We start from the raw sequence: 14,429 nt of genomic DNA, 5'->3' as shown, positions 1-14,429 counted from the left end.
GAGAACTACAAGCTTTGTTTGCTAGCCACGACGATCACAGCCGAATCTCCCCTTCCTCTAAATCTTCTTGGAAGCTTTGACGCTGCGGCTGCTGCTGCTGCTTCAGGTCGTCGTCGTCGTCAGCCTTGTCCTTCGGGAAGAGTCCCATCTGTCGCAACAAGTTGTTCGACCTCGCCGTGTTGTACTGATCGATGCCGAGCACCTTCACGTCCTCGTCTAGGCTCTCGTTGAACATTGCCGTCCTCTCCATCTCGAGCACTTGCTGACGGGCCTTCTCCCTCGCCCGGGACGTCGCCTCATTTCGCCGCCTTTCCAGAATCTCGCTGGCACGGGCGATGAGGTCGCGTGTTGGAGGCCTAGTGTTGGCAGCGAGCTCTGCCGGAGCTGGACTGTCGATGCTCTGGTGAGAAGAACCAGAAACCAAACCGTTGCTGCCGCTGATGGTTGCATCTTCGCCAAGATTCTTCAGAGGTGAGGCCTCGCTGCAGATGTCTACAAGCTGCACTGGTGTCGGCCTGATCGGCAAAGGGGAGACGCCGCCGACGATGTCAACGTCTTCGTCCTCCTCCTCGGCCATCATGTTCTTGTGCTGATGCGTGGACGGATTCGCCCTCTCTCGAACGAACTTGTCCAGCTGCTTCTGCATCTCCACAAGGGCCTTGTCTTGGACGGCGTTCATCTCGATCTCGATGTAATCGTCGCAGATGCCGCGGCGGCTCTGCTTCTTCAACAGCTCCAGGATATGAGCAGGGAGCACATGAGATTCAGAGAGCTTGGCTAGCTTGGTGAGGTCCGCGTAGAGTTGGCTCCGCTCCTTGGACGTCATCTTCCTCACGGGAACGGCATGGGACGCCTTCCTCTTCTTGGCTGGCGGCTCCTCGGCTGGACGACTGTCCTTGACGCGCACGCGGGGAGCTGACGGGGCCGAGGCTGGAAGCACGGCGGCCGCCTCGGCGAGGAGGCGACGGGCCACGACGAGCTCTGCTTGGAACCGCTGGCGAAGGGTCTCCAGCGGGCGCTTCCGGCCGGACATGACGCAGAAGGGCTCCCGGTTCCGGTGGGCAACCTCCATGGGAACAGCGGACGGCGGTCGCTGTGGTAAGGGCCGGAAGAGGCGATTGGAAGCGCGCGGTGGAGGAGAGGAGACGATGGGGAAGATTGGATGGGCGCTGTAGATGGGATCGAAGGCCTTTTAACTAGTGAAGTGATCCGTGATGTGATCGAAGCCGTGTTCATTTGTGATCCGGGAAGAAATCGGAATGCAGTCCGAGTCAGTTCAGTACAAGCTTTGGATTTGGTTGCTTGCATCTCAAGCTTAGCTTGATTCATCACGACCATGGCTTCATTTTCTCCCGACACCTTTCAGGATGCGGAACCGCGCGAGTACTCTGAGATACTCTCTCGTCGCCGAAAATTATATTACTTACGGACGTTTTCATTAGGACCTAATTGTTCCTTCTGTACACGAAAAATGTACAATGTATATGAAAAAGGTATTTATAAAATGGTAAACATGTACAAAAATAATTGTTCATACGTATACAAGAATGTATAATGTGCATGACAAAAGTAGAAATCAAATGTTTTCAAAAAATCTTAATCATGTATTGGAAAGTTGCTAAATGTGTACAAAAAATGTTCTTGGTGTATACAAAACTTTTAGACACGAAAAAAATTATTTTTAAAATGTTAATTGTCTATTTTTAAAATTATAAAGATGTATAAAAAAATCTTGATGTATATGAAGAATGTACATTGTGTGTGAGAAAGGTAGTAATGTATTGAAAAAAAAAAAGAAGAAAAACGATGTAAACCTAATGAAACAAATGAACAATGTGAAGACAGAAGAAAACCAAGAACAAAAGATAATAATAAAAAGAAAAAAAACTGGTAAAAAGCCCTCCCGAAGAAGCCAATGCAAAACAGTCAAAATAATGCTTGAGTACTGGGCCGGCCAAATACACCGCCTTTTAGGCGCCCTATTAAAATCAGCACCGGTTATATATAGACATAGTGGCTGGATAACCGGAAGTGCTATTCTGAGCTCGATCACAGATGCGCCCGTTATCTGAATCGCCCGTTGGCATCTAGATCCACACCAGTCCACTGTATGTGTCAGGGTATTCCAGTTAGTATATGTGCACAAATTTCGGGCCATGGCCCACCAACTATCGCAATCAATGGGACGGTTGCCGTCTAACACGGGAAGGCTCAGACGCGGGACACCGTTCTGGGCCACAGCTCAGACGTAATGACGGGCGTCGTTTGCCCCTTTATTTTTCTCCACCCCCTCCACACAGCAAGATGTTTTCATTATTACCTTTAAAAAAAGCAAGATTCTTTCACAGCGCCGCCATCCCAGATCTGAATGACCAGATCATTCAACAGAACAAACCATACTGCAAAAATAAGCAAGATCACCCCAAGGATTCAACATACAAATTGCAAGAATCAGTAAGATCAAGCAGCTAACTACGACAACAGCCATCATTCGCACCATGGGCATTTAATTACTGAAATAATGCTAGATTTTTTAACTGCAGTTCAGCCTGCCAACGAGTGCAACACAAAATCTAAAATAATCCACAACACAACATAACAGGTTTACAACTAACAAAAAACAGCCCGTCGGGCCTAGCACTACACTCCAGCATCCCACATTTGCTAACCTCATCTCCATTGCCTTAGTGCAGGTGTTTCTCCTATGGCCCTCAACCCCGCAATTCTTACACCTCGCAGACTTCCGAGGTTGCTCCCTGGACATCACCCATGTCCAAACATGTTGTTCTTTTATGCAATTCATCGTCCGATTCTTGTCTGCAATCATGACATAAGCAAGTTAATCAGTTCATCCTCAAAGAATCATAAGGTTATCATCTTACATCATCAAACAAGCCATATTACCAATGAGTATTGTCTTCGGCGCCACGCCTCTCATCATCTGTAGAAAATCTGAAAAGACACACTCAAAACTTTCCTCAGTCTCGTCGCATACCAGTACACCAGCCAGTATAATACTCTGAAAATTGTTGTTAACCCCAACAAAAAGTCTTAAGGGCATGTCGTAAAGGTTAGTCCGGTACATTGTATCAAACATCACTATATCACCAAAGAAACTGTACTTCAGCCTGCTGCTGCCATTCGCTCACATCAAGTTCTTTATCCGACCCTCTTTGTCTGCCTGCACATGGTATGTAAAGTGTGGATCCTTTGCCCCCAATCCAGCAAACACTTCCATTGTCTTCCTCACATCGTCATTCGCCTGCTCCTAGCTAATCTTTCCACATAGATTTTTCAGAGACCTCTTCATAAACGGCACATTCTTCATTGACCCGAAAAAACTCCCAACAATGTTGTACATTTTTTGCAAGGTTGACATTGTTCTGCCTCACCTGCTTGATCAAGTCACAACTCACGACTGTACACATCAATGTGTTTGTGGGATGGCCAATGAATCTTCTGCCAAAATTTGGCTAGAGAGAGTGGATGTGCTTCTCCTGTGCTGAACGATGTACCACTCATTGTCCTCTGATCTGAGTAATCTGATCAGCGCATGACACTCACACCGGCAGGTGTTGGGGAACGTAGTAATTTCAAAAAATTTCCTACGCACACGCAAGATCATGTGATGCATAGCAACAAGGGGGAGAGTGTTGTCTACGTACCCAACGCAGACCGACTGCGGAAGCGATGACACGATGTAGAGGAAGTAGTCGTACGTCTTCACGATCCAACCGATCAAGCACCGAAACTACGGCACCTCCGAGTTCGAGCACACGTTCAGCTCGATGACGATCCCCGGACTCCGATCCAGCAAAGTGTCGGGGAAGAGTTCCGTCAGCACGACGGCGTGGTGACGATCTTGATGTACTACAGCAGCAGGGCTTCGCCTAAACTCCGCTACAGTATTATCGAGGTATATGGTGGCAGGGGGCACCGCACACGGCTAAGGAATAGATCACGTGGATCAACTTGTGTCTAGAGGTGCCCCCTGCCTCCGTATATAAAGGAGCCAAGGGGGAGGGGTGCGGCCAGCCCTATGGAGGCGCAGGAGGAGTCCTACTCCTACCGGGAGTAGGACTCCCCCCCCCCAATCCTATTCCAAATAGGATTCCCAAGTGGGAAAGAGAGAGATAGGTGGCCGGCCACCTCTCCTAGTCCTAGTTGGACTAGGGGAGGGGGGGAGGCGCGCAGCCCACCATGGGCAGCCCCTTTCACTTTTCCACTAAAGCCCAATAAGGCCCTTATGGCTCCCGGGGGGTTCCGGTAACCTCCCGGTAATCCGGTAAAATCCCGATTTCACCCGGAACACTTCCGATATCCAAACATAGGCTTCCAATATATCAATCTTTACGTCTCGACCATTTCGAGACTCCTCGTCATGTCCGTGATCACATCCAGGACTCCGAACAACCTTCGGTACATCAAAATGCATAAACTCATAATATAACTGTCATCGTAACCTTAAGCGTGCGGACCCTACGGGTTCGAGAACAATGTAGACATGACCGAGACACGTCTCCGGTCAATAACCAATAGCGGGACCTGGATGCCCATATTGGCTCCTACATATTCTACGAAGATCTTTATCGGTCAGACCGCATAACAACATACGTTGTTCCCTTTGTCATCGGTATGTTACTTGCCCGAGATTCGATCGTCGGTATCCAATACCTAGTTCAATCTCGTTACCGGCAAGTCTCTTTACTCGTTCTGTAATACATCATCTCGCAACTAACTCTTTAGTTGCAATGCTTGCAAGGCTTATGTGATGTGCATTACCGAGAGGGCCCAGAGATACCTCTCCGACAATCGGAGTGACAAATCCTAATCTCGAAATACGCCAACCCAACATCTACCTTTGGAGACACCTGTAATGCTCCTTTATAATCACCCAGTTACGTTGTGATGTTTGGTAGCACCCAAAGTGTTCCTCCGGTAAACGGGAGTTGCATAATCTCATAGTCATAGGAACATGTATAAGTCATGAAGAAAGCAATAGCAACATACTAAACGATCGGGTGCTAAGCTAATGGAATGGGTCATGTCAATCAGATCATTCAACTAATGATGTGACCTCGTTAATCAAATAACAACTCTTTGTCTATGGTTAGGAAACATAACCATCTTTGATTAACGAGCTAGTCAAGTAGAGGCATACTAGTGACACTCTGTTTGTCTATGTATTCACACATGTATTATGTTTCCGGTTAATACAATTCTAGCATGAATAATAAACATTTATCATGAAATAAGGAAATAAATAATAACTTTATTATTGCCTCTAGGGCATATTTCCTTCAGTCTCCCACTTGCACTAGAGTCAATAATCTAGATCACATCACCATGTGATTAACATCGATAGTTCACATCATCATGTGATTAACACCCATAGTTCACATCGCCATGTGACCAACACCCAAAGGGTTTACTAGATTCAGTAATCTAGTTCACATCGCTATGTGATTAACACCCAAGGAGTACTAAGGTGTGATCATGTTTTGCTTGTGAGATAATTTTAGTCACCGGGTCTGTTATATTCAGATCCGTAAGTATTTTGCAAATTTCTATGTCAACAATGCTCTGCATGGAGCTACTCTAGCTAATTGCTCCCACTTTCAATATGTATCTAGACCGAGACTTAGAGTCATCTAGATTAGTGTCAAAACTTGCATCGGCGTAACCCTTTACGACGAACCTTTTTGTCACGTCCATAATCGAGAAACATATCCTTATTTCACTAAGGATAATTCTGACCGCTGTTCAGTGATCTACTCCTAGATCACTATTGTACTCCCTTGCCAAATCAATGCAGGGTATACAATAGATCTGGTACACAGCATGACATACTTTATAGAACCTATGGCCAAGGCATAGGGAATGACTTTCATTCTCTTTCTATCTTCTGCCGTGGTCGGGCTTTGAGTCTTACTCAACTTCACACCTTGTAATACAGGCAAGAACTCTTTCTTTGACTGCTTCATTTTGAACTACTTCAAAATCTTGTCAAGGTATGTACTCATTGAAAAAACTTATCAAGTGTCTTGATCTATCTCTATAGATCTTGATACTCAATATGTAAGCAGCTTCACCGAGGTCTTTCCTTGAAAAAAAACTCCTTTCAAACACTCCTTTATGCTTTACAGAATAATTCTACATTATTTCCGATCAACAATATGTCATTCACATATACTTATCAGAAATGCTATAGTGCTCCCACTCACTTTCTTGTAAATACAGGCTTCACCGCAAGTCTGTATAAAACTATATGCTTTGATCAACTTATCAAAGCGTATATTCCAACTCCGAGATGCTTGCACCAGTCCATAGATGGATCGCTGGAGCTTGCATATTTTGTTAGCACCTTTAGGATTGACAAAACCTTCTGGTTGTATCATATACAACTCTTCTTTAATAACTCTATTAAGGAATGCAGTTTTGTTTATCCATTTGCCAGATTTCATAAAATGCGGCAATTGCTAACATGATTCGGACAGACTTAAGCATAGATACGAGTGAGAAACTCTCATCGTATTCAACACCTTGAACTTGTCGAAAACCTTTTTTGCGACAATTCTAGCTTTGTAGATAGTAACACTACTATCAGCGTCCGTCTTCCTCTTGAAGATCCATTTATTCTCAATTGCTTGCCGATCATCGGGCAAGTCAACCAAAGTCCATACTTTGTTCTCATACATGGATCATATCTCAGATTTCATGGCCTCAAACCATTTATCAGAATCTGGGCTCATCATCGCTTCCTCATAGTTCGTAGGTTCGTCATGGTCAAGTAACATGACCTCCAAAATAGGATTACCGTACCACTTTGGTGCGGATCTCACTCTGGTTTACCTACGAGATTTAGTAGTAACTTGATCTGAAGTTACATGATCATCATCATTAGCTTCCTCACTAATTGGTGTAGTAGTCACAGGAACAGATTTCTGTGATGAACTACTTTCCAATAAGGGAGAAGGTACAATTACCTTATCAAGTTTTCTACTTTCCTTCCACTCACTTCTTTCGAGAGAATCTCCTTCTCTAGAAAGTATCCATTCTCAGCAACGAATGTCTTGCCTTTGGATCTGTGATAGAAGGTGTACCCAACTGTTTCCTTTGGGTATCCTATGAAGACGCACTTCTCTGATTTGGGTTTTTAGCTTATCAGGTTGAAACTTTTTCACATAAGCATTGCAACCTCAAACTTTAAAGAAACGACAACTTTGGTTTCTTGCCAAACCACAGTTCATAAGGCGTCGTCTCAACGGATTTAGATGGTGCCCTATTTAACGTGAATGTAGCTGTCTTTAATGCATAACCCCAAAATGATAGTGGTAGATCGGTAAGAGACATCATAGATTGCACTATATCCAATAAAGTACGGTTATGACGTTCGGACACACCATTATGCTGTGGTGTTTCAGGTGGCGTGAGTAGTGAAACTATTTCACATTGTTTTAACTGAAGACCAAACTCGTAACTCAAATATTTTACCTCTGCGATCATATCGTAGAAACTTTTATTTTCTTGTCACGATGATTTTCCACTTCACTCTGAAATTCTTTGAACTGTTCAAATGTTTCAGACTTATGTTTCATCAAGTAGATATCCCCATATCTGCTCAAATCATCTTGTGAAGGTCAGAAAATAATGATACCTGTTGTAAGCCTTAATATTCATCGGACCATATACATCAGTATGTATGATTTCCAACAAATCTGTTGCTTGCTCCATTGTTCCGGAGAACGGCGTTTTAGTCATCTTACCCATAAGGCATGGTTCGCAAGCATCAAGTGATTCATAATCAAGTGATTCCAAAATCCCATCAGCATGGAGTTTCTTCATGCGCTTTACACCAATATGACCTAAACGGCAGTGCCACAAATAAGTTGCACTATCATTATTAACTTCACATCTTTTGGTTTCAATATTATGAATATGTGTATCACTAAGATCGAGATCCAATGAACTATTTTCATTGGGTGTGTAACCATATAAAGTTTTATTCATGTAAACAGAACAACAATTTATTCTTTTACTTTAAATGAATAACCGTATTACAATAAACATGATCAAATCATATTCATGCTCAACGCAAACACCAAATAACACTTATTTAGGTTCAACACTAATCCCGAAATTATAGGGAGTGTGCGATGATGATCATATCAATCTTGGAACCACTTCCAACACACATCGTCACTTCACCCTTAACTAGTCTCTGTTTATTCTGCAACTCCCGTTTCGAGTTACTAATCTTAGCAACTGAACTAGTATCAAATACTTAGGGTTTGCTATAAACACTAGTAAAGTACACATCAATAACATGTATATCAAATATACTTATGTTCACTTTGCCATCCTTCTTATCCGCCAATCACTTGGGGTGGTTCCGCTTCCAATGACCAGTCCCTTTGCAGTAGAAGCACTTAGTCTCAGGCTTAGGACCAGACTTGGGCTTCTTCACTTGAGCAGCAACTTGCTTGCCGTTATTCTTGAAGTTCCCCTTCTTCCCTTTGCCCTTTTCTTGAAACTAGTGGTCTTATCAACCATCAACACTTGATGTTTTTCTTGATTTCTACCTTCATTGATTTCATCATCACGAAGAGCTTGGGAGTTGTTTCCGTTATCCCTTGCATATTATAGTTCATCACGAAGTTCTACTAACTTGGTGATGGTGACTAGAGAATTCTGTCAATCACTATCTTATCTGGAAGATTAACTCCCACTTGATTCAAGCGATTGTAGTACCCAGACAATCTGAGCACATGCTCACTAGTTGAGCGATTCTCCTCCATCTTTTAGCTATAGAACTTGTTGGAGACTTCATATCTCTCAACTCGGGTATTTGCTTGAAATATTAACTTCAACTCCTGGAACATCTCATATGGTCCATGACGTTCAAAACGTCTTTGAAGTCCCGATTCTAAGCCGTTAAGCATGGTGCACTTAAACTATCAAGTAGTCATCATATTGAGCTAACCAAACGTTCATAACGTCTGTATCTGCTCCTGCAATAGGTCCGTCACCTAGCGGTGCATCAAGGACATAATTCTTCTGTGCAGCAATGAGGATAAACCTCAGATCACGGATCCAATCCGCATCATTGCTACTAACATCTTTCAACACAATTTTCTCTAGGAACATATCAAAATAAACATATGAAAACAACAACGCGAGCTATTGGTCTACAACATAGATATGCTAATACTACCAGGACTAAGTTCATGATAAATTAAAGTTCAATTAATCATATTACTTAAGAACTCCCACTTAGATAGACATCCCTCTAATCTTCTAAGTGATTACGTGATCCAAATCAACTAAACCATGTCCGATCATCACGTGAGATGGATTAGTCTTCAATGGTGAACATCATTATGTTGATCATATCTACTATATGATTCACGCTTGACCTTTCGGTCTCCGTGTTCCGAGGCCATATCTGCATATGCTAGGCTCGTCAAGTATAACCCGAGTATTCTGCGTGTGCAAAAACTGGCTTGCACCCGTTGTAGATGGACGTAGAGCTTATCACACCCGATCATCACGTGGTGTCTGGGCACGACGAACTTTGGTAACGGTGCATACTCAGGGAGAACACTTCTTGATAATTTAGTGAGAGATCATCTTATAATGCTACCGTCAAACTAAGAAAAATAAGATGTATAAAAGATAAACATCACATGCAATCAAAATATGTGACATGACATGGCCATCATCATCTTGTGCCTTTGATCTCCATCTCCAAAGCATCGTCATGATTTCCATCGTCACCGGCATGACACCATGATCTCCATCATCTTGATCTATATCAATATGTCGTCACATGGTCGTCTCGCCAACTATTGCTCTTGCAACTATTGCTATCGCATAGCGATAAAGTAAAGCAATTATTTGGCGCTTGCATCTTATGCAATAAAGAGACAACCATAAGGCTTTTGCCATTTGCCGATAACTTCAACAAAACATGATCATCTCATACAACAACTTATATCTCATCACGTTTTGACCATATCACATCACAACATGCCCTGCAAAAACAAGTTAGACGTCCTCTATTTTGTTGTTGCAAGTTTTACGTGGCTGCTACGGGCTTAAGCAAGAACCAATCTTACCTACGCATCAAAACCACAACGATAGTTTGTCAAATAGACTCCGTTTTAACCTTCGCAAGGACCGGGCGTAGTCACACTCGGTTCAACTAAAGTTGGAGAGACAGTCGCCCGCAAGCCATCTATGTGCAAAGCACGTCGAGGGAACCGGTCTCGCGTAAGCGTATGCGTAAGGTTGGTCCGGGTCGTCTCGTACAACAATGCCGCCAAACCAAAGTATGACATGCTGGTAGGCAGTATGACTTATATCGCCCACAACTCACTTGTGTTCTACTCATGCATATAACATCAACATAAATAACCTAGGCTCGGATGCCACTGTTGGGGAACGCAGTAATTTCAAAAAATTTCCTACGCACACGCAAGATCATGTGATGCATAGCAACGAGGGGAGAGTGTTGTCTACGTACCCAACGCAGACCGACTGCGGAAGCGATGACACGATGTAGAGGAAGTAGTCGTACGTCTTCACGATCCAACCGATCAAGCACCGAAACTACGGCACCTCCGAGTTCGAGCACACGTTCAGCTCGATGACGATCCCCGGACTCTGATCCAGCAAAGTGTCGGGGAAGAGTTCCGTCAGCACGACGGCGTGGTGACGATCTTGATGTACTACAGCAGCAGGGCTTCGCCTAAACTCCGCTACAGTATTATCGAGGTATATGGTGGCAGGGGGCACCGCACACGGCTAAGGAATAGATCACGTGGATCAACTTGTGTCTAGAGGTGCCCCCTGCCTCCGTATATAAAGGAGCCAAGGGGGAGGGGTGCGGCCAGCCCTATGGAGGCGCAGGAGGAGTCCTACTCCTACCGGGAGTAGGACTCCCCCCCCCAATCCTATTCCAAATAGGATTCCCAAGTGGGAAAGAGAGAGATAGGTGGCCGGCCACCTCTCCTAGTCCTAGTTGGACTAGGGGAGGGGGGGAGGCGCGCAGCCCACCATGGGCAGCCCCTTTCACTTTTCCACTAAAGCCCAATAAGGCCCATATGGCTCCCGGGGGGTTCCCGGTAATCCGGTAAAATCCCGATTTCACCCGGAACACTTCCGATATCCAAACATAGGCTTCCAATATATCAATCTTTACGTCTCGACCATTTCGAGACTCCTCGTCATGTCCGTGATCACATCCAGGACTCCGAACAACCTTCGGTACATCAAAATGCATAAACTCATAATATAACTGTCATCGTAACCTTAAGCGTGCGGACCCTACGGGTTCAAGAACAATGTAGACATGACCGAGACACGTCTCCGGTCAATAACCAATAGCGGGACCTGGATGCCCATATTGGCTCCTACATATTCTACGAAGATCTTTATCGGTCAGACCGCATAACAACATACGTTGTTCCCTTTGTCATCGGTATGTTACTTGCCCGAGATTCGATCATCGGTATCCAATACCTAGTTCAATCTCGTTACCGGCAAGTCTCTTTACTCGTTCTGTAATACATCATCTCGCAACTAACTCTTTAGTTGCAATGCTTGCAAGGCTTATGTGATGTGCATTACCGAGAGGGCCCAGAGATACCTCTCCGACAATCGGAGTGACAAATCCTAATCTCGAAATACGCCAACCCAACATCTACCTTTGGAGACACCTGTAATGCTCCTTTATAATCACCCAGTTACGTTGTGACGTTTGGTAGCACCCAAAGTGTTCCTCCGGTAAACGGGAGTTGCATAATCTCATAGTCATAGGAACATGTATAAGTCATGAAGAAAGCAATAGCAACATACTAAACAATCGGGTGCTAAGCTAATGGAATGGGTCATGTCAATCAGATCATTCAACTAATGATGTGACCTCGTTAATCAAATAACAACTCTTTGTCTATGGTTAGGAAACATAACCATCTTTGATTAACGAGCTAATCAAGTAGAGGCATACTAGTGACACTCTGTTTGTCTATGTATTCACACATGTATTATGTTTCCGGTTAATACAATTCTAGCATGAATAATAAACATTTATCATGAAATAAGGAAATAAATAATAACTTTATTATTGCCTCTAGGGCATATTTCCTTCAGCAGGACCTAGTGTTCTCCACGCCAGCCTTCCCCTGCAAGAAAATTTCACAGCGTGTGCATAAATTCCCCACAAGAAAAAGGAATAGAAAAGAATTTATGCTGGCTGCCGACGGCACATACCGAGCACCCGCACACGATCTCCTGCATGCCCTTCATCCTCTCGACATTCACTCTACTCTTCTTGTACCTTATTCCAAATCCTCTCTCCCAGGAATAAAGGTTGCAGAAATCATAAGCTTCTCCTAGCGAATCAAAGCTTGCGCCCAGAATTGGCACAATGACGTTCTTAGAAGGGTTCTCTGCATACCCCCTTACAATTTTCTCAAATGCAGTCACACACGACGAGCATGGTTTCCTGCAACGAGCGGCCGTGCCTATCCTCACCCTGCAATTGCAGTGCCCATGCCTTAGGAATTGTGCCACACTTCCAAACCCAACATCCCCATGAAACAGGGATTAAATCCAAGAGATGCAGACATTTCCCAATCCAACAGCCTCATAAATGCAGCTATTAAAATTTAAATCTAACAACTAACCACATTTTCCGAACCAAACAGCCACATCGAACAGCAATTACACCTAGCCCATCTTAGGAAACACGAAAAGAACTAAAACCGTCCCACAATAATGATCTTTCATATGCATTTTCCGCCGCTCACAAGCACCAACAATAGAATGTTTCTATTTTCAATGTCTTGTACCTGGAACCCCATGAAAACCACACCCAAAATGGGCTGACTGTACCAGTTGATTCATGCCCATAATGCACATTATAACCATTGAGAGGCCTAACAATTTTTCTAATCCTACATCATTTTGATGCGACCCCCATCTAATCCACTGTCACACTCTGCTTGCAATTGTAAACTTCGCAACTATATCAATTTTCAAAGTGCAGTAAATGGAAAACCGCAAAAGGGATTCGAGCTGACTGACATCTTAGCCCATCCAGGTAGCAGCGGTGTCATCTTACCAATGGACATTTCCGATACCTGCAGTGACGACTCGCATCTATCCTTCCCGCCCCTTCCCTCCTCGCAGATCTGTGCGTCCACACTCATGGCCAGCGCTGGCGAACTACCAGCCCCCTTGCATGTTGCTGTCGCCTGGACGGCGCCCGGGAGCGAAACCATGACAACCGGATCCATTGGAGCCGCGCTCTCATCCACCTCCTCAACAAACAGAAACTTGCACACAACCATGGCCACAAAAAAAGAGATGAGTCAACAAATTAGAGACTAGAACACCCTGGATTCGCCATCTACCACAGAGGAGATAGATATGCCTGCAAAATACGAATGCACTATTCACTACACGTGTCCATGATCATGGTTAACTTTTCTCTCAAAAATTAAACGCTGCATTCATACCAGTTTAGACTACGGATTTACATCTGACAATCCATTGCTAATTATATCACACTATAATTCCACAGGCCATGTACCCGGAATTCTAGCTACATATATTAAAACTTGCAGGAGACTGGTCTATCTTCAGCCATCAAATTACTAATAAACTTCATTACAGGTAGCACTTGCTCATTTCCGAAGATCAACAGAGAATTGCATCAGGTTCAACATTATACTTCTCTATTTTTTGTGTCGATAATTAAATGCCGAAACATTCCCAACTGTCTTGCAAAATACCAATGCCCTATTCACTACAGGTGTCCAGGATCATGGTTAACTTCTCTCTCAAAAATTTAATGCTTCATCCACACAAGTTTACTAGGGGATCTACATCTGATAATCCATTATACACCATCATGCCCACCAGAACTCAGCCTAAGAAAATTACCAGATGCCCAAACCTATTCATGCAAACCTGCTCCATGCCAGCGAAAAATTGAAAACTACACACAGAGATTAATGAGGATGCACCTCTTAGCCCAACCAAGTGCCTGCAGGTTCATCTTCCCGGTGGACAATTCTGATGCCTCAAGGCGTCCTTCCGGGGGCAGTAGCACCGATCCTCACCCTGCACTCGAGATTACTCGTGTCAGGACCTATGCATTCCCAAAAATCTTATGGAATCAGCTGCACGTAGTTTTTATCTAGCGTTTTCGAGTTTTGCAGACTCTCCATATGCTCTAGGCCTATTTTCATGACCACATAGAACCATACAACTCGGTGCCGTCAATCATCCATTTGAAACCACTTTGCATTGTTTCTCATTTATGCTATATTTTTACATCGACCTTCTACACTCATTTCATTCGTCTTATATGCAGCAGGACAAAACATAGGACAAACTAAATAGCATCTACAGCATTTCCA

The 14,429-nt window shown here is 44.0% G+C and overlaps 2 protein-coding genes across 2 annotated transcripts; both read right to left on the bottom strand.

Moving 5' to 3' along the window:
• Positions 1 to 34: 34 nt before the first annotated feature.
• LOC147972070 (uncharacterized) lies at positions 35 to 1,072 on the bottom strand. Its single transcript, XM_087522926.1, has one exon. It carries the CDS (start codon positions 1,070 to 1,072, stop codon positions 35 to 37), a length of 1,038 nt encoding a protein of 345 aa, XP_087379052.1.
• A 2,355-nt stretch (positions 1,073 to 3,427) lies between these two features.
• On the bottom strand, positions 3,428 to 14,065 carry LOC147972069 (uncharacterized). The gene is made up of 6 exons (XM_087522925.1): positions 14,034 to 14,065; position 13,401; positions 13,090 to 13,340; positions 12,274 to 12,538; positions 12,158 to 12,185; positions 3,428 to 3,573 (listed from the first exon to the last, which is right to left on the bottom strand). The coding sequence occupies exons 1-6, from the start codon at positions 14,063 to 14,065 to the stop codon at positions 3,428 to 3,430; spliced, it is 723 nt and encodes a 240-aa protein (XP_087379051.1).
• Between the last annotated feature and the right edge of the window lie 364 nt (positions 14,066 to 14,429).

This window comes from Triticum urartu, chromosome 5A (assembly GCF_056163025.1).
Source record: "Triticum urartu cultivar PI428250 chromosome 5A, HENAU_Tu73, whole genome shotgun sequence".
Taxonomy (NCBI): Eukaryota; Viridiplantae; Streptophyta; class Magnoliopsida; order Poales; family Poaceae; genus Triticum; species Triticum urartu.
Note: the sequence above shows the minus strand (reverse complement) of the source record. Positions and strands in the feature narration are given on the sequence as shown.